Source organism: Heterodontus francisci, chromosome 19, assembly GCF_036365525.1.
Source record: "Heterodontus francisci isolate sHetFra1 chromosome 19, sHetFra1.hap1, whole genome shotgun sequence".
In the NCBI taxonomy this organism is placed as follows: Eukaryota; Metazoa; Chordata; class Chondrichthyes; order Heterodontiformes; family Heterodontidae; genus Heterodontus; species Heterodontus francisci.
In genome coordinates this window covers 43,247,663-43,273,285 of record NC_090389.1, presented here as the reverse complement: position 1 = coordinate 43,273,285, position 25,623 = coordinate 43,247,663, and the positions used below count along the sequence as shown (strand labels likewise).

At 45.6% G+C, this 25,623-nt stretch overlaps 1 protein-coding gene across 3 annotated transcripts in view; it reads left to right on the top strand.

Moving 5' to 3' along the window:
• Nucleotides 1-25,623, top strand: part of LOC137380038 (chemokine-like protein TAFA-1) — a 563,202-nt gene that overhangs the window by 529,934 nt on the left and 7,645 nt on the right. Inside the window, exon 5 of one of the 3 annotated variants that reach the window (XM_068051562.1) lies at nt 19,185-19,225. The exons of the other annotated variants lie outside the window; for them this stretch is intronic. Within the exon in view, the coding sequence (XP_067907663.1) occupies nt 19,185-19,223 (39 nt within the window). The 3' untranslated portion in view covers nt 19,224-19,225. The remainder of the gene's footprint in view (nt 1-19,184; nt 19,226-25,623) is intronic. 3 annotated transcript variants of the gene reach the window in all.

The following is a 25,623-nucleotide window of genomic DNA, read 5'->3' as shown; positions in this document are numbered from 1 at the left end:
TTCTAAATTCCAGCCTATCGACTTTAGCTGCAGGCATTGAAAAGCCTTTGTTCCACCTCTATCTTAGATCACCTCTCTCAAGGGACTGGATTTGTAAAGATTCAGGTACTCTGATGGTATTTTAGAATACGAAGTCCTGTCACCCATATTAGTTTCTGTAGTGTCACATCACTTTGGGGAATAGCCACAGCTTTCGGAATCTATTCATGGCTTACAACACTTCAAAAATACTTTATTGGATCCAAAGCGCTTTGGTATGTCCCAAGGTCATGAAAAGCACCAGATAAATGCAAGTTCTTTCTTTCGCTAAGAATTTTAGCTAAAATATCACCATGTTCTATATTCAAAAGGTCAGGCTTAAAGTACTTTTACATTACACAGAACTGCTTAGATAGAAGCAATTCTGTATGTCTTTACTCTCAGTGCTCTGCAGTGCACACTATTTACAGTGAGTGAATTTCAGAGCATTAAAGCCAAAAGATTTATATCACAGCTCTCAGTCCCTGGGGATGCTTGTACATGCCAGCAAACTGAAACCTCTATCTTTGGCATGTTTGGGTAGGAACCTAGAGTGCAAAATTGGGCTCAGTGCAACAGATGCCGGAGGCCTTCCAGGTGAGGCACCTCCGACTCCATTTCCACGCAGGCCACCTGGGGCCCAATGTTGGGAAGGGTGCAACTGCTCGTGTTCTGTGTGTGCGCCAGAAGCTTTCCAACTGCAATGGATGATTTACAAACTTCGACCTGTCGGTCTACTCAATGTATTCACCCATCATTCACCAGAGAACATTTGTACAGCTGCAGGAGAGACTCACCACTAGTGTTATTTAAAGGGCCAGACACCTAACTTGCAGTCAGGTGATTTTGACTAACTTCTGCTATTGCCATGTTTATGGAAGTACTGAGGTGTGTTTCTAGAGGTGTTGTGGTGAGTTACTGGATTTGCCAGGGCGTGTTGTGGCACCTCACAGGGAGGGCAGAGAATTTATTGACCTGTCCACACAAAGGCTGCAACGTTTACAAAGGCTGCAGTTGCAGTGTCTCTGGGTCTGCAGCACGACCGGGAGATGGAGCAGAGGCTGCGGAAAGGGCAAGCTCTGTGTGTTGCCTTCTGCCAACTTGGAACTGACCTCCTCCATGCTGCTTGACAGGGACAGAAAGCTGGGCAGGCCTGTGGATGCATCCAGAGTCTCCATGTGAATCCTCATCAGTGTTGTCCTGTTTGCTGCCCCACTGAAGTCCTCATCTAAGTCACCTGTACCAGAATTAATCTGCAAACTCACCCTTTGTGAGCTGGTACATGAACCATCCTTTACCCCCAACCTGGCTGCAACCTATTCTTGAATTTTATATACCCCCCTGGAAATGGGCTAGGAGGCGGGGAGGCCCACAGAATTGCAACAGGAGGAAGGGGGGCGAAGCACCTGTCGCCTGCCTGTCGCACTGCAATTTAGCCGGGGGTGGGATAGGCCAACGTTGACCTTCCTGCCCAGAGACCACTTGAGGCCCTTAAGAGGCTTATTAACAGCCACTTTAGGGCCTCGTCCCCCCCACAGCTGGCATTAGGCCAGTGACTGGTGGTGGCAAGAGGGAGCCTCCGCCATGTGGGGAGGTCGCCCAGTAAAATGAAGCTACCTCCCTGCTGGCTTGGGGGAGGGGAGGCCTCCTTCATGGGAAATCTGTGGCCCTTGGAGGATCCCCACCAGCAACCAACCCACCTCCCTGGATTCCTTTCCCCCTATACTCAACACCCACCCTTGCCCCCCACCATTGCTGGGGCCTATTGGACTGGTCCCAGCGACCCCGCCTGCACGCTGCCTACCTCTGTCTCAACAGGTGCAGGCAGATAGTGAATTGCGACTCCAGAATCTAAAAAATGACGGAAACAATTTTTAGCCCCATGTCTGAGCCAAAAAAGGAATGGTGTAATTTACTAGCAGCGGCTGCTGAGAGAGCTACACCACTAATAGTGCAAGGAAAAAAAAATGCCAAGACCTTACTCCATAAATCCACTGATTACAGCTCGACTTCATTCACAATATAGCATTGCCACTGAAGTTGGTGCTGCCAACAATCACAGCTGTATAATCTAAATGCTGCATTAGGAGACTGCTTCTCTCATTGCTGACACTAGCTTTAGGATCACTTGTTAAAAAAAAATCCTCATACCCATTAATCAGGCCCAGTACTGTAAGAAGACCTTACCAGTAAACACACTCAACGTTACATATGCAAAAAATAAATAACAAAGAATACAATTGTCACCCTGTTACATCAGGAAAGTTGCACATACCCACATTCACCAATGAAATAATGACTGCAATTCCAATGATTCAGATTCAGCCTCTGTGGCCAATTATACATCTGTGAAACATTGATTTGTGTCTGCCTCCAGAATTTTTATTGTCATGAATATGATTGTTATCCTATTCAACATAAAGGGGAAAGAAATATGAGAAGCAAGAAACAATGATGGTATTCAAATTGGTTTTACTTGTTTGCTATTTTTAAAAAAATTAATGCCCATTAAATCTTTTAGTATTGGGCTGAATTTTACAGAACCCCTGATGTCGGCGGTCATGCCAGGCGGGACCGGAAATTGCCTCCAGGAGAGGCCCGCCATGCTCCCCGTTGCCGGGAAGGCCTGGCCCCATATTGGCAGCAGCGGCGAGGCCTTGTGATGACCCCCCCACCACTCAGTGACGGGAGCTAAATTTAAATATGCAGAACACTACTTACCTTGCCGCATTATGCATCCCGCTGCCACTTCTCAAACACTTTTGAATATTCAGGTGAACAGGCTTCTCTCATGCACCTTCCTGTTCCCGACTGATAAAAGCCTGCGGGACAGAAGTTGCAGTTCTTGGAGCCTGTGAAGGTTAGTGTTGCGAGACAGGTCTCAACTCTGCAAGCGTGTGTATGGAGGTGGAAAGGGGATGGAATTATGGGGGGGGGGCACAACTCTGCAGGCATGAAGGGAGGTGGGGGGGATGGTATTACCGGGGGCTCAACTCTGCAGACATGAAGGGAGATACCACGTACCCTCCCTCTGTAAAGGAGGCACTCTGCGCCCTTGAATATTTGTGTGAGTGAAGGAGCAATGGCACTCCAGGAACCCTTTGTGTGGGGTGGGTGCCATAAATGGTAGGCGTTTAAAGGTAATTTGGCTGGTGGACCAATTGATGCAACTGCTACGATCTGAATGTGGCCATGGTGCACCACTCTTAGTGGTAGCTAAGACATGCAATGCCATGCCACACCACATAGTTGATGCATGAATGCACCTGATGTACCAATCAACATCATTCTTTGCCCTGTTAGGTGCCTTTGAAGTAGTGAAGGCACCTAGTTTAATTACAACTTGGAGATGGGGATGGCACACCCTGTATTCATTGATCCGCTTGTCGTGAGGAGCATATGCAGCGCAGGCAGAACCAAGAGGCAGGTGCAACCCACGCAGAAGCCCCTGGTCATGAGCAGCAGCAGCTCCCAAGGTGAACCCGCCACTATAGAATGCCACACATCTACAGGTCCCGCATGACATACCTGCAGATGTCTGAGTGCCAGAGTCAGAGGAGACTGTGGATGTCGAGAGGCAGTGACACATCTCTATGCCCTGTTTAACGATGACCTGCAGCCAATGGGTTTCGGTGGACATCGTATGCCTGTGGCCCTCAAATTGCCAGCTGCTCTTAACTTCTACACCTCTGCATAATATCAGGAACCCTTCCACTTCAGGACAGACCTTGAGAGCCAGGCCCAGAGGGCCATCGGATTTGGCTCCATTGATTCCCACAGGTGCAAGGGGTCATAGACTGCACCCGTAGAACATAGAACAGTACAGCACAGTACAGGCCCTTCGGCCCACGATGTTGTGCCGAACCTTTAACCTACTCTAAGATCAAACTAACTACCTACCCTTCATTCTACTATCATCCATGTACCTATCCAAGAGTCGCTTAAATGCCCCTAATGTATCTGCTTCTACTACCACCGCTGGCAGCGCATTCCACGCACCCACCACTCTCTGTGTAAAGAACCTACCTCTGACATCTCCCCGAAACCTTCCTCCAATCACCTTAAAATTATGCCCCCTGGTGATAGCTCTTTCCACCCTGGGAAAAAGTCTCTGACTATCCACTCTATCTATGCCTCTCATCATCTTGTACCCCTCTATCAAGTCACCTCTCATCCTTCTTCGCTCCAATGAGAAAAACCCTAGCTCCCTCAATCTTTCTTCGTAGGACATGCCCTCCAGTCCAGACAGCATCCTGGTAAATCTCCTCTGCACCCTCTCTAAAGCTTCCACATCCTTCCTATAATGAGGTGACCAGAACTGAACACAATATTCCAAGTGTGGTCGAACCAGGGCCTTATAAAGATGCAGCATAACCTCGCGGCTCTTAAACTCAATCCCCCTGTTAATGAAAGCCAACACACCATACGCCTTCTTAACAACCCTATCAACTTGGGTGGCAACTTTGAGCGATCTATGACATGGACCCCAAGATCCCTCTGTTCCTCCACACTACCAAGAATCCTGTCTTTAAGCCTTAAGCAAATTCGACCTTCCAAAATGAATCACTTCACACTTTTCCAGGTTGAACGCCATCTGCCACTTCTCAGCCCAGCTCTGCATCCTGTCAATGTCCCGTTGCAACCTACAACAGTCTTCCACACTATCCACAACTCCAGCAACCTTCGTGTCATCGGCAAACTTGCTAACTCAGCCTTCCACTTCCTCATCCAAGTCATTTATAAAAATCACAAAGAGCAGAGGTCCAAGAACAGATCCTTGTGGAACACCACTGGTCACCGAGCTCCATGCTGAATACTTTCCATCTACTACCACCCTCTGACTTCTATGGGCCAGCCAATTTTGTATCCAGACAGCCAACTTTCCCTGAATCCCATGCCTCCTTACTTTCTGAATGAGCCTACCATGGGGAACCTTATCAAACGCCTTGCTAAAATCCATATACACCACATCCACTGCTCTTCCTTCATCAATGTGTTTTGTCACATCCTCAAAGAATTCAATAACGCTTGTGAGGCATGACCTGCCCCTCACAAAGCCATGCTGACTGTCTCTAATCAAACCATGCTTTTCCAAATAATCATAAATCCTGTCTCTCAGAATCCTCTCCAATAATTTGCCCACTACCGACGTAAGACTGACTGGTCTATAATTCCCAGGGTTATCCCTATTCCCTTTCTTGAACAAGGGAACAACATTTGCCACCCTCCAATCATCCGGTACTACTCCAGTGGACAGTAAAGAAGCAAAGATCATCGCCAAAGGCGCAGCAATCTCTTCCCTCGCTTCCCGTAATATCCTTGGGTATATCCCGTCTGGCCCCGGGGACTTATCTGTCCTCATATCATTCAAAATTTCCAGCACATCCTCCCTCTTAACCTCAACCTGTTCGAGCATATCAGCCTGTTCCACGCTGTCGTCACAAACGACCAGGTCCCTCTCACTAGTGAATACTGAAGCAAAGTATTCATTTAGGACCTCCCCTACCTCCTCCGACTCCAGGCACAAGTTCCCTCCACTATCCCTGATCGGCCCTACCCTCACTCTGGCCATCCTCTTGTTCCTCACATAAGTGTAGAACGCCTTGGGATTTTCCTTAATCCTACCCGCCACGACTTTTTCATGTCCCCTTCTAGCTCTCCTAAGTCCATTCTTCAGTTCCTTCCTGGCTACCTTGTAACCCTCTCGAGCCCTGTCTGATCCTTGCTTCCTCAACCTTAAGTAAGCTTCCTTCTTCCTCTTGACTTGCTGTTCCACATCTCTTGTCATCCAAGGTTCCTTCACCCTACCATCCCTTCCCTGCCTCATCGGGACAAACCTATCCAGCAGTCGCAGCAAGTGCTCCCTAAACAACCTCCACATTTCTGTCGTGCATTTCCCTGAGGACATCTGTTCCCAATTTATGCTCCCCAGTTCCTGCCTAATAGCATTGTAATTCCCCCTCCCCCAATTAAATATTTTCCCATCCCGTCTGCTCCTGTCCCTCTCCATGACTATAGTAAAGCTCAGGGAGTTGTGATCACTATCACCGAAATGCTCTCCCACCGAGAGATCTGCCACCTGGCCTGGTTCGTTGCCAAGCACCAAGTCCAACATAGTCTCCCCTCTAGTCGGCCTATCTACATATTGATTCAGGAAACCTTCCTCGACACACCTGACAAAAACTGCTCCATCCAAACTATTTGCACTAAGGAGGTTCCAATCAATATTAGGGAAGTTGAAGTCACCCATGACAACAACCCTGTTACTTCTGCACCTTTCCAAAATCTGCCTCCCAATCTGTTCCTCCATGTCTCTGTTGCTATTGGGGGGTCTATAGAAAACTCCCAACAAAGTGACTGCTCTTTTCCTGTTTCTGACTTCCACCCATAATGACTCAGTAGACAAACCCTCCTCGACGACCTCCCTTTCTGCAGCTGTGATACTATCCCTGATTAACAATGCCACTCCCCCACCTCTTTTACCTCCCTCCCTATTTCTTTTGAAACATCTATACCCCGGAACATTCAACCTCCATTCCTGCCCCTGTGATATCCATGTCTCCGTAATGGCCACAACATCGTAGCTCCAAGTACTGATCCATGCTCTAAGTTCATCACCCTTATTCCTGACACTTCTTGCATTAAAATAGACACACTTCAACCCATCATACTGGCTGCAACTTTGCCCTGTCAACTGTCTAACCTTCCTCACAGACTCTCTGCACTCTGTATCTGCCTGTTCAACAGCTACCCCATTCACTGATCTGTGGCTCCGGTTCCCATCCCCCTGCCAAACTAGTTTAAACCCTCCCGAAGAGCTCTAGCAAACCTCCCGCCCAGGATATTGGTGCCCCTCCAGTTCAGATGCAATCCGTCTTTCTTGTACAGGTCCCACCTTCCCCAGAAGGTATCCCATGTAGCCATCAAGGCTCCCACCGGGCAACCAGCTGCATTCTTCAACCGAAAGGCTTCCACACGCTCAACGTACAGCTAGTATGTGATCACCATAAGTGCTTTAAGCAAATCTGTGCCCGCTTTCCAGGCAGCTGCCATGACACCTTCATCCTGCGCCAGTCCCAGGCGCTGTTGCTGTTCACTGAACTGGCTCACATCGAGGGGTGGCTTCTTGGAGACAAGGGCTACCCCTTGCAGACATGGCTCCTGATGCCGGTGCGAAACCCCACCAGTGATGCAGAGGAAAGACACAATGCCAGCCGCAGAGATATAAGAACCACGATTGAGCAGGCAATCGGCATGCTGAAAATGCGTTTCCACTGCCTGGATAGATTGGGTGGTGCCCTGCAGTATGAACTGGAAAGGGTAGCTTGCATAGTTGCTATTTGCTGTGCTCTGCACAACTACGTACTCAATAGGGGGGTGGCCTTGCAGGATGAGGAGACACGTGAGCAAGAGTCCTCCTCAGAAAATGAGGATGCAGAGGGCTTGCAGCAGGAAAGGCACGTGGGAGGACAGAGAGCATCCAGGCGGCGCATGCAGGACAAGCAGTGAACAAGGGATGTACAACAACACCTCCATGCCATAAAGTCCACCTTGTGCTCTGCAAGCCACACAGCACCCTCGTTCACCTGTTGATAGCAGTCTGCATCTGCAACATCTTTGTCTCCACCATTACTGGCAGCAGCAGACTGAGCCATTGTTCATGTTACTGCATCTGTGGAGATGCAGATAAGTGACACTGACATGGCAATGATGTTATTTCATACATTGGCACTTCTGAACGGCCAATGATATAATGGGAGGAGACATGATTGGTACTTGCTGGCACACTTCATTCACAGTGTTGAAGTGAAGAAAATTTAGTAATTTAACTTTTTACAGTGTAGTGTTACCCGTGCAGACCCATATGTATCATGGTGTCTTTTTGAAACATTTGCGGATGCTCCTTCACGGTGCTACTTCTGTACGAGCAGCCTGACTGGAGGAAGACTGCTGATCAGAATGCCCTTTGGCTGTGGATGACTTCAGCAGTCGTCCTCTGCGCGCATGGGGCCTGGAGGGCCCCGGCTAGCCAGGGGAATCCTGCGTCAGCGCAGAACTCTCCTCAGATGTCGTGGCTGCTGGAGCTTGACTCACCGGCGGAGGGGCAGAGGCGCCGTGTCCACATTGGAATCTACTTGAGGAGGGACCCCAGATATGGCGCACAGGCTCACCTCCTCCATCTCAAGGCCTGTTTGAACCTCTTTGCTGTCCCGGGAAGGGGCAGGGACAGTCTCCATGTCCCTGGTCCCTTTCTCGCTTTGCCACTGCTGATTGGATGTCATGGCCGCAGTCAGGGTTTGCAGGTCAGTGCGAAGCAATGGAATCTGGCTCTCCAAGAGGGCCGCCATCCTCTCCATGGATGAAGCCATGCGCTTAAATACCTGGGACGTGGCAGCTGTCATGGCCTGGATGGACTTCCCCCATCATCCACTCAAGGCTTCACACAGCTTGTTGCATCTCCACTAGATGTTGCCAGGACTACTGTTGCAGCTCCAGCATGCCCTGTGCTGTCAACAACAGAGGGTCATCAGTAGCCTGGGGCACAGCATGGGCCTGGCCACCCACAGCCCTCTGACTGTCAGGGGCCTCAGCTGTCTCAGCCTCAGTCAGCTGCTTGGGTGGTGTGCAGTGCTCTCACTAGCTTGTGACCCAGACTCTAAGGCGAATCGGATTCCCACCGAGGTGTCTGTATCTGTGCTGGTGGTAGGTGCACAAGTGTCATGGGACACTGCGTCCTCTGAGGCTGTCTCTTTCTCTGAGGTGCAAGATGAGTCCTGGGCCGGCAGGTTGGATTCAGAGCATTGACCTGTAAGATACAATGTGAAGAGCACACTGTCAGTCTTTAGGGTGCATATGTAACGATTGTGACAGCATTGTCTCAAACAATAACATTTTCAGTGAACATTGTGTATATCAAATGGCTGTGTGTTCACCCAGGAACCTGAGCTCAATGTCACCGACTGAACGGTCCACATGGATTTGCGCGAGTTCCAGGGCCGCCTCCTCAGCCTGTGTCAGTGGTAGTAAACATTGCAAAGCAACAACGCGACACATGTCACAACAGGGGTTCTGGGCCCAAAGGTGGGGAAGGCTTGGTCTGCACTACTGAGTGAGCCTGTCATATAGGTGTCATGCTCTGAGCAGCAAGCAAGGGTGAGTTCTTTCATACATGCATCCATTCACGTAATGTCATTACTCCCTGCCCGACCTCCCTGTCTTTGGCATGGCAGTGACACGCATGTGCCACTCTGTGTGGGGACACCCAAGTTCAGCAGAGCCATGAAACAAAGTGCCATTTACTTTTGCGGAGCGCAAGAGATCATTCATCCTCTTGCGGCACTGCACCCAGTCATGCTGGATGGGCCCACGGCTACTAACCTCCTGTGCCACCTCCACCCAGACTTGTTTGGTCAGGCAGGAGGGCTCTTATTACCATTGCTGGGGAAAAGGAACTCCCGCCTTGCCCGCACAGCCTGGAGGAGACTGAGAAGGGAGGCATTGCTGAACAGTGGGGCCATCTTTGGAATGTTCAATGGACCTTGGTCTCAACAGGTAACTCAACAATCTTCCCTTCACAGCTGCAGCAGCAAGGTTGTATTTTTCATTTGTGTGTAATGCAGGGTTGGCTGCCGTTTAAACACAGCGCTAGCACCTGCCTTCCTGTCACCTGATGCTGATCACAGCAACATCAAGTCCACCACCTCTACATCATTTGGGGAGGCGCCGTGACCCAGGCATGTTAATGAGCTGCCTTACTGAATATTGCAGTGACTCCGCAACGAGAGGTCCGCATAGGCAGACCACCATTTTTGAAGCTCGCTTCCAAGATCGGCAGCAAGCTTATAAAATCCAGCCCATTGAAAATGCAGGTTAGGCAGTGTCTTTGGACAGAGAAACAGAGTTAACCTTTCAGGTTGATGACCGATCATCAAAATAATCTATTCTAATGAAAGCTCATTCACCTGAAATGTTGGGCTGAATTTTATGGGCCCTCTAGGGACAGGAAGGGAGGCAGGTGGAACCAATAAAATTGCAAGGGAAGGCGGGGAGCAGAGTGGCCATCGTCTTCCCAATGCCTTCCAATTTAGTCCAGGATGGGAAAGGACCACCCTCATGCCTCAAGTCAACCATTAATTGGCCTCTTAAAGACCTTTTCCCACCTCCACTTCAATTTGATTGAAGGCGAACGGGCCCGCCACCGTATGGAGATGGCGACAGGTAAAACTTGACAGTCTGTAAGCGGGGTTGGGGTTTCCTCCTTTGGGGGCAATCCAGGGCCCCCGGAGGGCACCACCCCCCTCCCCCCCGGATGGCTGCCCCGTCCCCCTCCTCCTGGTAAACCTACCCCCACCCTCACTAACACTGCCCCCACCCTGTCGCTAGAACCTGGCTGACTGGCCCCGGCGACCCCAGCCCCACTCACCTTTCCCGAGATCTGCATCACTCTTCTCTCTTCGTGCTTCAGGACCTCCTGCAATACTGGCAGTGGCCACTGCTCCTAGTGGCACTGCCCAACATACTGTTGAACTGCCAGCCTTCCAATTGGCCAGCAACTCTCAGAGGTAGGAGTTCATCCCTTCAAAGGCCTGTGTCCCCGACGGTGGGCAGTTAATTGTCTCCCTGCACCTTCCGGTCCATTGTCAAGACCCCTGTTACCAGAATAAAATTCAGCCTGTTAACTCTGTTTCTCCCTCCACAGATGCTGCCAGACCTGCTGAGTATTTTCAGCATTTTCTGTTTTTATTTCACATTTCCAGCATTCACAGAATTTTGCTTTTGTCCAAAAAGTACGAGCAAGCACATCTACAATATATGAGAAGAAGTGCAGACATCTGAGGACTCATCACCCTCAATAAATAGCACAGACCATAATTGTTAAAGGACCATAATTAATCTCAAACCTATAAATTCTTGAGTATATATTTACAATGCTCGTACTTTAGGAGATACAGACCCGTAAATCTAATTGTTCAGATATTGGTGTCAGGCAGGCCCCCACCTGCCAAGCATGAGGCATATTAATTTCGCTACATGGATATTAAATTTCAAACGGTCGTTGAAGTGAAGAAAGGACTTGCTTTGAAAAAATTGCCAGATCATGGCTGGAAGGACATTTGCATATTAATAGACAGTGTTTCGAAGGACAAAGCAACCATTCCCTGACACAATGGTAACACTGGTGAGAGAAATACAGTTGAGTTGGAACCATTTGGTGCCTTTAGCAGAAAAGTGTATTGAAAAATTATTGTTTCACCTCACAAGGTCACGAATACTTATGGATGAGGAAGGGCATTCACCCATCCACCCAGAACAACTTTATAGTTCCCTCACTACTGTATCTAATTGTTTTTTAAGTGATTCCAGTGGTTTTGCCTCCACCGCTCTGCCAACAAGCTAGATTCATTTTTATTTTGAGTATGATTGTTACGACCAGGTGAGAAAGGTGTCTAGAGATGCCTCTGAGCCTTCACCTGGTCTTTCTGTAACAAGATTTAATTTTTAAACACACTGTGTTTTGAGCTCCCCCTTGGTGAATCCTTATTTAATGCTTTCCAATTATAAAGCAAATAAATGAGCACAAACAGGCTTTCTTAGGTTTAAAGAAGAAAAGTGAAATTTATTAAAACTTAAACTTAAACTCTAATTTGGTTAACGCCTATGGATACACGCCGCGCCCCACGCTAGCATGCATATGCAATACACACATGCAAATAGAGACAGAAAAGAGCAGAAGAAAAGATAAGTAGAGAGGTTTGAGGCAATATCTGAAGAGGTTTTTTTGTTACTGTGCTTCGAGCTCACTGTAGTCCTTGCTTGGAGGTAGATATTGCTTTTCGTTGAGGCCCAGTATTCTTCTTAAACCTTGTTCACTGTAGGAGACTTTTCTCTCTTGGGATTCATATGTCTTCAATGGATTCCAAAGCTGGTGAGAACGACATGAGAGCAGACAGGAGAGAGATGTTCTCAGTCGAGGAGCAAAGAGCTTTCTGCCAGTTTAAAACTCTGTGGCAAGTTCAAATTCGAAAATCTACAACAGTCAGTTAGTCATGTGACTAAACTGGTCTGATCACATCTGTTTGTGTATTCTGCCATCTTAGCAGTTAACCTGGAATGCGAGCTCCTCCACCTTCAACATCTGGCAATTAGAAGTCCATTGTGGATTCCCCTTTAAGCACCATCTGTAAATATGCAAATGTCTTTCCAGTCAAGGGTCTGGTGTTGCTTTCTTTTAAAAAGCAAGTTCTTTCTTTACTCCAGTAACAGTTTAAAAATCAATGTTCATGTGGTGAAATTAATGTACCTCATTCTAGATGGGGGGGGGGCTGCATGACAATGATATTATTCAAAATCATCAAACTTTAAAAACTTCTCTAAGTTTTGCACTTCATTGAATTTTGCCCATGTCTGTGACTTTGTTTGCAGCTTATGATAGCATTGTGATAATTACAAATCAAATGGAATAGTTACTTGTTTCCAGTTCAGTTGTACATGATTGCACATTATTGAGCCAGTGGTTGTGGGTTGTGCAAGTTGTGCAGAACAGGATACAATATACAAACTTCCAGTCACTTGCTATTTTAATTCTCCATTCCACTCCCACTCCGACACCTCAGTCCTCGGCCTCCTACACTGATCCAATGAAGCTCAATGTAGGCTTGAAGAACAGCACCTCATCACAGGCACTTAACAACCTTCTGGATTCAACATCGACTTCAGTAATTTCAGATCATAACCTCTGCCCCCCATTTTAGTTTTGTTTTTGGATGGCAGCTGTTGGTAATGATTCTGGTTTCCAATTTACATCTCCTCTTGATATATCTGTTGCTTCTTTACTTGTCCCATTATCACTCCCTTTTGCCTTGCACCACCACCCCTTTTGGCATTAAATCTCTACTCTCTTCCACCCTATCATGGACCTTCCCTTTTGTTTTATCCTTCCCTTCCCCCTTTCCTTGCCTCAGTGCTTTAAACCTGTCACATCTCTAACATTTTCCAGTTCTGATGAAAGGTCATTGACCTGAAACGTTAACTCTGTTCTCTCTCCACAGATGCTGCCTGACCTGCTGAGTATTTTCAGCAGTATCTGTTTTTATTTTATACTATATATAAACATCTTAACTTCCAATTGTCCCAATTTTGTCACATATTTTGTGACAAGTCTTTCTCATTATAAGCTCCTGTGTTCACAGTTAGAATGGGTTTTTGCTCATGTATACTTGTCGGTCGTATCCAGAAATCAGGTTGCACACATTGCTCAAAATGTTTAATGCAGAAGTTTTCATCTGCCATTTTTGGCTCAGAAACCAAAATTCCTAAGGTCTAAAATAAGAATTTAAACAAAACAAGCATTTCAAAAAATTATGGGGGTAAAATTTAGCAAGACAAGAAATGGGGGTAATTTTGATTTTGGGTGATGTGCAAAACGGGTGATATTGGACCAGCGGCACATTATACATCTCTCCCGATTTTCATTTCTATTGCCTTCAGTTGAAAGCATTGCCTGAAAGGCTGACGTTAGCAGATTCAATAGCAACTTTCAAAAGGCTATTGGATATAAACATGAAAAGGATTTTTTTTCAGGGCTATGGGGAAAGAGCAGGGAAAATGGGACTAATTTGATAGCTCTTTTAAAGAGTCAACCGAAGTACAATGGACTGAATGGCGGCCTCCTGCGCTGTGCCATTTTATGGGCAGAATTTTATGGGCCCCTGAGTGGCGGGCTGGGAGGCAGAGGGAGGAGCTGGGAAAATAATGGGGAGCCGCATCGAGATGGCTCCCTGACGCAGTCCTGCTGTTGGGGCATATTCCAAGAAGGTGGACAGCCGATTTACACACTAAATGGCCTATTAAGTGCCATTTTATGAAGCCATCAGCATTTTCCCAACGACGGGACAACACCCCACCATGTGTAGAGGCCACTACCTTCATGGAGGTAGTGGCCTCCCTCCAGTAGCCTAGGGAGCCATCGGATTTGGAGGTTCCATCGCCCAAAAAGGGGGCCTTGATCAGGGAACTCAGCTCCTGCAGCCCCAATGATCTCCCCTGAGGGGTTTCCTCTCTGACCCTCAGCCTCCCAAATTTTTCATTTTTATTTACTTCCTTGTCAGAAGCTTGAGGTCTCCTGCTTGCCTCAGCAGCGACCACCTCTCCAAGTGGCAGTGCTGAGGCTTCAGACCTACTGGCCGTCTGGGCCGGTGGCATCAGGAGACCACCCACCATCCCTAATTCATAAAATCGCCGAGCTGTTCCCGCCGCCAGCAAATGTGGGCTCGGGACCTGCTTTTCACCCCAATGTTGGGGGTCCTGAAATCCGCGGTAAAATTCAGCCCTATGATTCTACAAGGGAGTATGAATATATGTCAGTCATTTACAGTTTTCATGAAATAGTGAACTGAGTTGTAAATTTCAATCCTGAAAGCACTATTAAAATCTTGAATAAGTTTTAATAAAGATCGAATTTGGGTAATTCAGTCACGTTATTCCCTTCAATTCTTTTGTTATCAAACAATAAATCCTCTGACTCACTGTGAGTAATACCATGGGAACTCTGTTAGTAATACATTCAAAAATCTTACATCTGTACACACTTCCAATTTGAATTCCTGTGTCCACATTTATATTGGAATCTGCCTATATAAGCTTGTCACATTGTTATTAGTGATGGCACTATAGTATCTTTTTAATATCACCCAGCTCCTCAGCACATACAACAGATAAACTCCTCAGCTTTAACTAACTGTATGACCTTACTTCCCAAATTGCTGTAAGTTTTGCTATTTCATTTACTAAAAATAGTAATGCCAAATCACAGCATTATTTTAAACCAAGGACAGCACGTGTAGCTTTGAGATGACCCCTGTTGCTCCACTGCCAACAGTGGCTGACCATTATGTTCACATTTGGGAGTTAAGGATGGGGACATTTCTGCACCCCATTGCCCCTACTCACCCACTCCCTATATTACAGCCTGCCCTACATTTATTTTAATTTCAGTGAAATGAAGATCAGGCAGGTCCTACCGCAGATAAACCACTCCCTCTGGTTACTCCCCAGGTGGCGCATTTGATAATACCCAACCCCCACCACCACCATCACCACCATATGTGCAATGTATATATAAACTTGTTTGTTCTTCTCTTTAGGCCCTAATTGTTTGCCCCTCTCTTCCCATTCTGGGATTGACATCCTTTGCTGGGTGCATTTCACTTCCATCATTGAATAAAAAATGGGTGGTAGCGAATTAGCCACCCATTTTATCTTGTGTGAACCTAGACAATGAGTGACAGTAGACTATTAACTGCGGAGGGCCATTATAGCTAAGTGTCATCTTGTTGTCACCCAATGTCAGCTGTTTATTTTTCCCAAAAATATACATTATTCATAAAAATCTGTAAAAAATTACATTACAGCACAGTTTAAAACAGCACCAAGTCGACAATACAAAAAGTGCAAAGGAAATCAGTTTTCTTCAATACAGCAGTGAGTTGCCTCATACCCTTCCATTCCATTTTACATGCCATGTACATTTTACAGCAAACCCTTATTTGGTGTAATCAGCTCAAGGGGTTTCCCATGGGTCCAGCCCCTCAGTTCACTATGGCGGGAGGACCTTACACAGTGGTCTTTCCCTATTGAGCCTTTGCTGCGGCTGCCCCAAGCTTTAGTGCATCCTTCAGCACGTAGTCCTGGACCTTGGAATGTGCCAGTCTGCAATACTCGGTCGTGGACAACTCTTTGCGCTGGAAGACCAGCAAGTTTCGGGCAGACCAAAGTGCATCTTTCACCGAATTGATGGTCCTCCAGCAGCAGTTGATGTTTATCTCGGTATGCGTCCCAGGGAACAGCCCTTAGAGCACAGAGTCCTGTGTTACAGAGCTGCTTGGGATGAACCTCGACAAACACCACAGCATCTCTTTCCACACCTGCTCTGCAAAGACACATTCCAGAAGGGAGTTGGCAACAGTGTCATCCTCACCACAGCCACCTCGAGGGCAGCGTGCAGAGGAGGTGAGACTCCAGACGTGCAGGAAGGATCTGACTGGGAGGGCCCTTCTCACCAACAACCAAGCTATGTCTTGGTGCTTGTTTGAAAGTTCTGGTGATGAGGCATTCTACCAAATGACTTTGGCAGTCTGCTCGGGAAACCATCCAACAGGATCCACCATCTCCTTTTCCCGTAGGGCCTTGAGGACATTCCACGCAGGCCACTGCCTGATGGATTGGTGGTCAAAGGTGTTTTTCTGCAGAAACTTTTCCACGAAGGATAGGTGGTACGGCACAGTCCAGCTGGATGGAGCTTTCCGCAGCAATGTGACCAGGCCCATCCTTTGCAACACCGGGGACAGATAGAACCTCAGCACGTAGTGACGCTTGGTGTTTGTGTAGTGGGGATCCTCACACAGCATGATGAGGCTGCACACGATGGTGATCATCAGGATGAGGCCGACGTTGGGTGCATTTTTCCCGCCCTTATCCAGAGGTTTGAACATCGTGTCCCTCCGGACCCGGTCCATTTTGGATCTCCAGATGTAGCGGAAAATGGCTCGGGTGACCGCCATAGCGCAGGAGTGGGGTATGGGCCGGACTTGCGCCACATACAGCAACAACGTGAGCGCCTTGCACCTGATGACCAGATTCTTATCCACAATGGCAAGCAATCGCTGTTCCCACATGCTCAGTTTATGGTGTACCCTGGCTACTTGCTCCTTGCAGGTTTTGGTGCACGCCCCGGCCCTTCTGAACCATATCCCCAGCACCTTCAGGTTGTCTGACCTGATGGTGAAAGGAACAAAGGATCGGTCGGCCCAGTTCCCAAAGGACATAGCCTCACTCTTGCCGTGGTTAACTTTGGCTCCCGAGGCCAGTTCGAACAGGTCGCAGATGCTCATCAGTCTGCGAACGGACCGCAGATCCGAGCAGAAAACAGTGACGTCATCCATGTACAGGGAGGCTTTGACCTGAGTGTCTCCGCTGCCTGGGATTGTCACCCCTCTTATGCCCGCATCCTCCCTAACGGACTCAGCAAAAGGTTCGATACAGCAAACAAACAAGACAGGGGAGAGAGGACAGCCCTGTCTGACTCCAGATTGGATCGGGAAACTTTCTGATTCCCACCCATTGATTGAGACTGCGCTACTGATGTTTGTGTAGAGCAGTTGGATCCAATTGTGGATTCCCTCCCCAAACCCCATGTTGGAGAGCACGTTCATCATGTAGGTGTGCAATATCCTGTCAAAAGCCTTCTCCTGGTCCAAGCTGATGAGGCAGGTGTCCATCCTCCTGTCCCGTACATAGGCGATCGTATCCCTGAGTCGCACAAGACTATCAGAGATCTTCCTGCCGGGTACAGTACAGGTCTGGTCAGGGTGAATCACCAACTCCAGAGCAGACTTGACCTGACTGGCAATGACTTTGGACAGAATCTTGCAGTCAACATTAAGCAGTGAGATGGGCTGCTAATTTCTGTTTTCCGCCCTCTTCCCCTTCCGCTTGTAGATGAGGGTGATGATGCCTTTCCTCATGGATTCTGACATGCTGCCGGCCATAAACATACTGTCATACACTTCCAGCAGGTCTGGGCCAATCCAGTCCCACAGAGCCGAAAACAACTCAACCGGTAGGCCGTCGCTTCTGGGAGATTTACTCATCTCGAAGGACCTGACGGCGTTTGTCAGCTCATCCAGGGTTAGTGGTTTGTCCAGTCTCTCCCGCATGCTGTCATCTAAGACCTCCATGATAGATGACAGGAAGGACTGGGAAGCCGTGCTGGCCGTGGGCTTTATGTCGTACAGGCCAGCATAAAAGGATTTACTGATCCTTAGTATGTCGGACTGCAAAGACGTTACCAAGCCATCCTCTTCCTTCAGGCTGCTGATCACAGAGCTCTCTGTGTGTACCTTTTGGAAGAAGAAACATGAGCACATCTCATCCTGCTCAACAGAGCAGACTCTGGACCAGAAGATGATCTTGGAGGCTGTAATGCTCAAAATATTGCACTACCTGCAATCAGCCAACTCAGTGCAAAGCAGAAATGCTGGTCTTTATAGTCCAGTGCATTTACTTACTGATCCACCACAGGGGCAACCTGTCTCAGGTCGATGAATTTGTGCTGTCTACTAAGATGTATGAGTATTTACTTGCAAAACATTTCCAGCACAACATCAGATAAACTTATTCTATGTCAATGGCATGTATCGATAATATGGAGCATATTCCATAAAGATTTGGCTGCATAACTCATAAACAGGAAAACAATTGCATGTATTCACCATGGGATGTATTCTGTATGTGATGGCCACCTGCCAAATCCTCTTAATGCCGTGAGAGTGCTTTAAAAAAAACACTTTCTGCACTTCAAGATTATTTATTATAGTTATTCGTACCTCAAATGGACTGGACTTGACAATGCCATGTATTCAGTCAGATGCACATCCATTGTACTGTTGGCAAGTAGTTCTGCCTGCCATCACATTTAATAGATGTTATTCAGCAGCTTGTAGGACAACTTTCAAACTGAACTATTGTTTAGGCCTTATATTTGATCGAAATAGCAATTTATGCTGATGAAAGTGTTAACTAAATGAATTAATTGTGTCTCATTCTAAAATGCAAGCTGTAAAAAGATTTGACAACTTGTGTAGCATGAAGTCTATGCCAATTATTAAATATGTTTTAACCACCAGAATTATTATAGATTTCCAGCATAATATTGCATTTTAGTCAATACTGGCTGTTGCATATTTTGTGAAGTTGTCAGTATAATCAATAAACTAATATATACTTACTGCACTGGTGAATTGCATGTTTCTTGGTCAATATAATGTGCATAGATAAGACATTTAAACTGTCTATAGTTATCAAGTAAGTGAAATTACCTCTTAGTCTTGTTTTCTATTCAGAACTTGCTCACAGCATTTACAGAATTAGGGATTCAATTGGAATTTAATTTGCCAGCCTTCACCTTCCAACCTGCTTTTAAATGAACAGACATATTCCAAAATATTTAAACCTGGTTGACAATGGGGATATGCATTTCTGTACAGGGCTGTGCATGTTGTTTCACTTTCCATTGCATTTAGTGTTCTTCTGGAAACATCTTTATCGCCTTTCATGTTGTTGATTTTATACGGTAATTTTTGTGGCATATATCTTGTTTTTTTTTGTAGTTTAATGACCTGTGTCCATCATGCTCCCTACTGGTCTGATGGTGAGTATTTGGGCTGCTGGATCTCTAATAGCTTTATGCATCTGTTACGACCAGGTCAGGAAGTGGTTTCAGGCTCCCCTTTCGCCCCTTCTCTGGTTTGAGTGCAACAAGGTTTATCCTTTTTTTTAACACATTGATTGAACTTACTCCAGTTCATCTAATGTAATTGCCAAAGAACCAATCAGACAGGTTTTCTTGAATTTAAGCAAGATGAAAGTTTATTATTCTCTAAACTGGTTAAAATTATTAAAATACGCTACACATTCACGAACACATTCACACGAGAGTCACACACACACACATACGCATATAGAATACAGAGGGAAAACAGATTTGGTGGTTGGAGTAGAGTCCAGAATAAATAGAATTTAAATACTGAATATTAGTCCCAGAGTCTTCAGTTGAAATTGTAGCCCTGAAGTTCTCGCTGAGCCACGTGCATGGTTGCAGGCTTGCTTCTCAGGGTTCCAGAAGGCAGAAGAGGGGGTTTCAGCCTTGTTACCTAGTTGTTGGCTGTGGTGGTCTGTGGGCTTCAGGCTTTATCAGTCACAGCTGGATCTTGTTTGGATCTTTACTGCAGAGAAAGAGAGAGAGCTGCTCTGTGGATGGCTTTTCAGTTACTACCACTCTGCTTTCAGTCTGACAAAGCTTACAGCCTCCCTTGAGCTGCACAAGAAGTCACATGACATTACCAAAACCTCTTTGTGGTTTTAATGAGGTCCTTTTCTATGAGATTCAAGGCTTAACCCCTCAAGCTGTGCCATCATACTTGGTGGGGGTTGGCTCTTTCAAAGTCAATGGGTGTTGATGGCCCCTGACTACCGCATTGATATGGCCATTTCAGGTAGTTTAATCAGAGAGCACCCCATTTTTCTGGCTAGGTTGAGTCAGTCATGTTGTCTCCAGTCTAATCTCTTGTTGTTTCAAATGTAAATTGCAGTGGCCATCTTGGCTGCCTGTGTACCTTTTAAAAAAAGTTATTTGTAAGAATTTCCAGTAAGTGTCCAAGTCAAGGTTCCAACCAATGAAATTAATATTTACCATTTGACATGTAGGGGTTTCGTGACACATCTGACTCCCTGTCAGTTATGCACTTGTATATTTTCCATGCAGTCTTCAAGTTCGAACCCTGTACTGGGCAAAATCAGGTGAACCTATTGGAAACGTGGCTGGCACAGAGTAATTCCTCTATAAATATTTAGAGATTGGCCACCACTCAAGTCTAACACAATGTCCAAGATAAATAATTACAATGTAAATTGGTTCATTTATAAAATGACAACTTGAGAGTTATAATTTACTAAATTACCATTAAGTGTCATTCTTCTTGAAGCCATCTTTGATGAAAAAGACTAAAAGTAAATCATTTGAAATTGCCATAGATCTTCAGATATGAAGAGACACTTTCTGATGAAAACCTTTTCACTGGTTGCTCATGTTCCAATACTCCTGTAAAAATTGCTACTTTCCAATTTCCCTATAGTTTGCTCAGATTTAAGATTAATACTCCAAGTTCAAATTCTTTTGCTGAAAGCTTTCTTCTACAGAAATGGATTGCCATTGTCTTATTTGGCTCTTGTCTACAAATGACAACTAACATCAGTATATTACAGCCTCCCTTAGTATACTGCAGCTCCAAATGACAAGCTATAAATATATTCAACTGTGCAATTGTGGAAAGTCTAAGGAAAAAATGTGAAACACTTCAAGTACAATATTTTTCTGTCAAAAGTTTCGGATTTGCTCTTCCGTTTGCCGCAATTAAAATAAATATGATCAACTGTTTGTTCATTCAAAAGATCCTTACTTTAGCTGCTATTTTGCAGCATTCATGGAAGTCTATTAAAATCTCAGTTGAAGCCCATTTGTGGTAATGGGCTGCCTCAAATAGCTTTCAACATAACAAATTTTCAATTGAATATCGCTGAATTGTGATGGTGATGCCTGATAGTGGAAGGATCCAAATGTGCTTTTGTTGCAAGGCCATCTCATTGAGTTTTTTTCTTAAAGAAAGTGGATAGTAACGGAAGGTTCCAGTATAAATATCTTTGTTCTCAGAATAAATAAATATGTGCACTCTTTCAACGAAACATTTTTAAATGTATTCTACATGTGGAATAAATAACATTTGTTAACAACAGCTGGAGAAATATGAATATGGCAAAAGCTTTCTATTTTAAGTTTAATAGACTAGTAATCCAGAGGCCTGGACTAATAATCCAGAGAATGTGAGCTCAAATCACACCATGGCAGTTTGCAAATTTGAAATCAGTTTCAGAAATCTGGAAATTAAACAAAAAGCTGGTAACAGCAAAAGTGATCATAGGCAGGATTTTCACCCCCAGATGGAGCTGAGTAGGGAGGAAGGTGGGCTCGCCGGTTTGCCGGCACCATCCCCCCACCACGGACCGTTTTCCCTATGGTGGGATGGGGTCGGCAGTGCTACCTGTTTGGGTAGCCAATTAAGGGAATTAAATGGCCTATTAAGGCCTATTGTCAGAGGCTGACTGGAATTTTCCGCTGGCCTGTGAGCCCCCTGAGGCTTCAGGGACTTGGCCAGCTGCCTGGAGGTGGCCTGCCACCGGCAGAGCGGGTGGGGCCAGCACTCCAGGCAGACTTTAAGGCCCTCCCCACCTGCCTGGCCACAGCTGTGGCCATAGGCCACCTGTGGAGGGTTTCCCCTCAATAGCTCCTCCACAATGGTAGCCCGGCTGTTGAGGGCATTTTTAAATTTAGAAGTATAAGAAGTTGGTGATAGGGTGCCTCAAGATGGAGGCACAGTCTCTTACCTGAACTGCAGGCTGCAGCTCTTTCCAAGCTGGAGGCCGCCTATTGGCCCTCCAACTTTGAAAGCCTGCCAGCCATCCTTAATTGGATAGCAAGCCCGCCCTCGGGCCACTAATTGGCCAATTCTTGGGCAATCACTGCCGTGTGACTGTTTCCCACACAGTGCTGTGTTGTGACCCCTATTTGACCCAAAACCCAAAATCCGGCCCCATGAGGTTGTCAGATTGTCGTAAGCACCCAACTGGTTTACGGATGTACTTTAAGGAAAGATATCTGCTGTCCTTACCTAGTCTAGCTTATATGTAACTCCAGACCCACGGCAATTTGGTTGACTCTTAACTACCCTCTGAAGTGGCCAAGCAAGCCTCTCAGTTGTAAGTATGGATGGGCAATAAATGCCATCCTTGCCAACGACGCCCATGCCCTAAGAATGAATTAAAAGAATTAATCCATCACAAGGAGATTTTATTCTCCATTTTTGTTCTTGGCATATCTCCAACATAAAGCACGATGTATGCCTGGGACATGGGTTATATTCTAAAGCTCCTTGTCTACTTAGACACAAGCACAGATCTTACCTTCCTCCAGCTACATTTCACCAAAGATTCAGGTTTAGTGACCTTTCAAAATCAAATCCATGGACAGAAAAGCATGTTAACAGGACACAGAATAAAAGTACTTCTATTTCTCATTCCAATCATTTTTTTATCTGATAATTTATTTTGTCACACTGTTTTTGCAGGTTAAGTGCCAAACTAGACAAAAGATGTTCCCTTTGTCAAAAACAGTTGCTAATAGATTTTTTAAGTATAAGATCTATTTCTATCTTTGTTTGCAAACATGGTCCAATTCTTACGAATACAATGAAAGGAGAGGATTGGGGAGCATATATCATGGCCCAGAATTTGCAGTCAGCAGCGAAGGAATGATGTTCATCATTTACCTTGAATAAACCTGCCAAAAAATTTTAGAGCACAGACTTTCGCTTTTCTAATGTCATTTTCAGTTTGCTGCCTTCTTCAGGGGATCGGTTGGGTGTATGAATAGGGCAGGCAGCAGGAAGACTGATCAACCAAATAGATTGGCACCCCATCCAGCATCTTAAATATTCACTCCTTCCACCTCCAGCACACAGTGGTAGCAGTGTGTCCCATCTACAAGATGCACTGCAGCAACTCACCAAGGCTTCTTTGACAGCACCTTCCCAAACCCGTGATCTCTATCCTCTAGAAGGACAAGGGCAACAGGCACATGGGAGCACCACCACCTGCAAGTTCCCCTCCAAGTTATACACCGTCCTGACTTGGAAATATATTGCCATTCCTTCACTGTCACTAGGTCAAAATCCTGGAACACCCTTCCTAACAGCATGTGGGTGTACCTACACAACACAGGTTGCGGGGGTGCAAGAAGGTGAATCACCACCACCATTTCAAGGGCAATTAGGGAAGTTGGCCTTGTCCTTAACGCCTACATCCCATGAGCAAATAAAAACAAATTGAAGAATTCTCACAGATGGTAAAGCAGGAAGTACAAATCAGGAATTACAAATTACATTTAAATCATTATACAGAAAACCATTAAAGATTGGGACTTATATATGGGATTAATGGAGAAGCTTAAATAGCAAAACATAGACTTTAAGAATATATATTTCAATTTTCAGTTTATTTTTAAAAGTCTGCTACATTTTTAATTTTGCTCTAAGAGAATGGGACTGCACACTTGTAAAATTAGTTTTCCTGACCTAGAGAGGCTGTTTATCATTAATTATGATTCAATATGCCATTAAAATCTCAGTTACTCCTGACTGAGCGAGGCTTAAATTTTTCATTGGTCTTTACAGTGAGAATAGTGGGTAAATATTATGAACACTGCAACAGCATACTCCATGGAGGAGTAGGGTCTCATTGACAGCAACATCTAGATTTCTGCTTTTAGTTGCATATGTGCAGATGCCAGAAGTTTCTGTCAGTTTTACCTGGAAATCATGATGAACGCTGATGGCCTCACTGTTATTACGACTGCAAATTCTTGGCCAAAGTTATGAAAGTAAAGGTATTGGGACACAGAATTGCTTAAGAACTGATATAATTAGAGAGAATGTAATTGAACTATTTTAATTTGAAATGCTTTAAGGTTTCTCTCATATTTATGTGTGATATTCCAGAAAAGAAAATGTACACAACTGAAGAGCCTTCTGTGATATGCACGAGCTGCTTTTGAAAGCCATGGCATACATATACATGGATCTTTCAGTATGCACACACAGTTCATTTTGCTTTTATCATTTGTAGGAGAGTCTGGCTGCAGCACTGTTCTTTTTGTGCATGTACAATTGGAGCAGGAATGAGGAGAGCCACGCACATATCCAAAGGAATTCAACTAGAACTCAAAATGGGCATAAAATCAGCAGAGCAATGGCTCCTCGCACCACCCTGTGCCAGGTTTGCTAACTTCAGCTCCGGGCTTCACTTAAATGCTGTTGGCTGACTAAATATGCCAAATGAATGCACCCACTGCAGCTCGGCCCTAGAAGAAAATGGAAAATTGGCTTCCTCCTACACTGAACTAGATGGCAGGTCAGGCCTGGATGTGGGGCAGTGGGCTAGATTTCTTTTTTGGCCCTAGAAGGAGCACTCCTGCTTCCCCTAGGCCTACAAATAAAAAAAATCAGAAAACTTTTTGGATCATTTTTGAGCACTTCCAAAGGTCCCTTTATGGGTCTTTAGGCTGTACACCAATTTTACTTCGGAAATAAGGGGGCCATGAGTTAATTTTCATCCCCCATGGGTATTAGAGACATATTACTCACATATGACTGAAGACAGATAAGGCAGCAGAAACACAGATACATGTACAGAAAATGAGACACAGTGAAACAAAGAGATAGATGCACATAAGTACAGAATCAGATGGGAGAATTCATATTTCATAGCTTTGCCCTTTTTTGTGTTCAAAGAAAGCCATCTGTACTGCTTGAACTTTGGTGTAGGCAGTGATTTTGCTCGCTGTTTTTGCATTCAAAAAAATTAACACTCTATTGTTGCAGTTACTGAATTTGACCAGGTATTAGTCTTTCGTTTCACTCTGCCATCTTAGTGACTTTGCCTAGTACTGTTTGGCTAAGTGTCCAATTCAAATTTTTGTACACATACAAATACATATTCACATTTATTTTCAAATGTTTCCATTGAAATTGTATTACTTGCAGCATTCTGACTTTCCACTGGAAATTCAATTGCATATGTAATAAACAGAACGGGCTAGAGTTTGGTTAGCTGCGAATTTTGGATGCAGGGCTTGTGATTTGCGATTTGCCCACACCCATTCAGACTGAACTGAACAACACGCAAACCTTGTGTATACACCTCAACTGAATGAGTGTGGCATTAACCCGAGCTGCCTGGTCCTGCTATCTGCTCCCAAACGCTGCCTGACGCCCCTACATATAGCAGGAGGGCCAGGCAGCATTGTTAGCAGACAACATGGTCCAACCAGCCCGCTTTTCTTAAAAGCAGATAGCATCTTAAAGGGAAGTTGCACAAAATTTTGCTGCAATGTAAATTAGTGCAATGTGAGCACCAGGATAGACAGAGTGCTCCATTGTG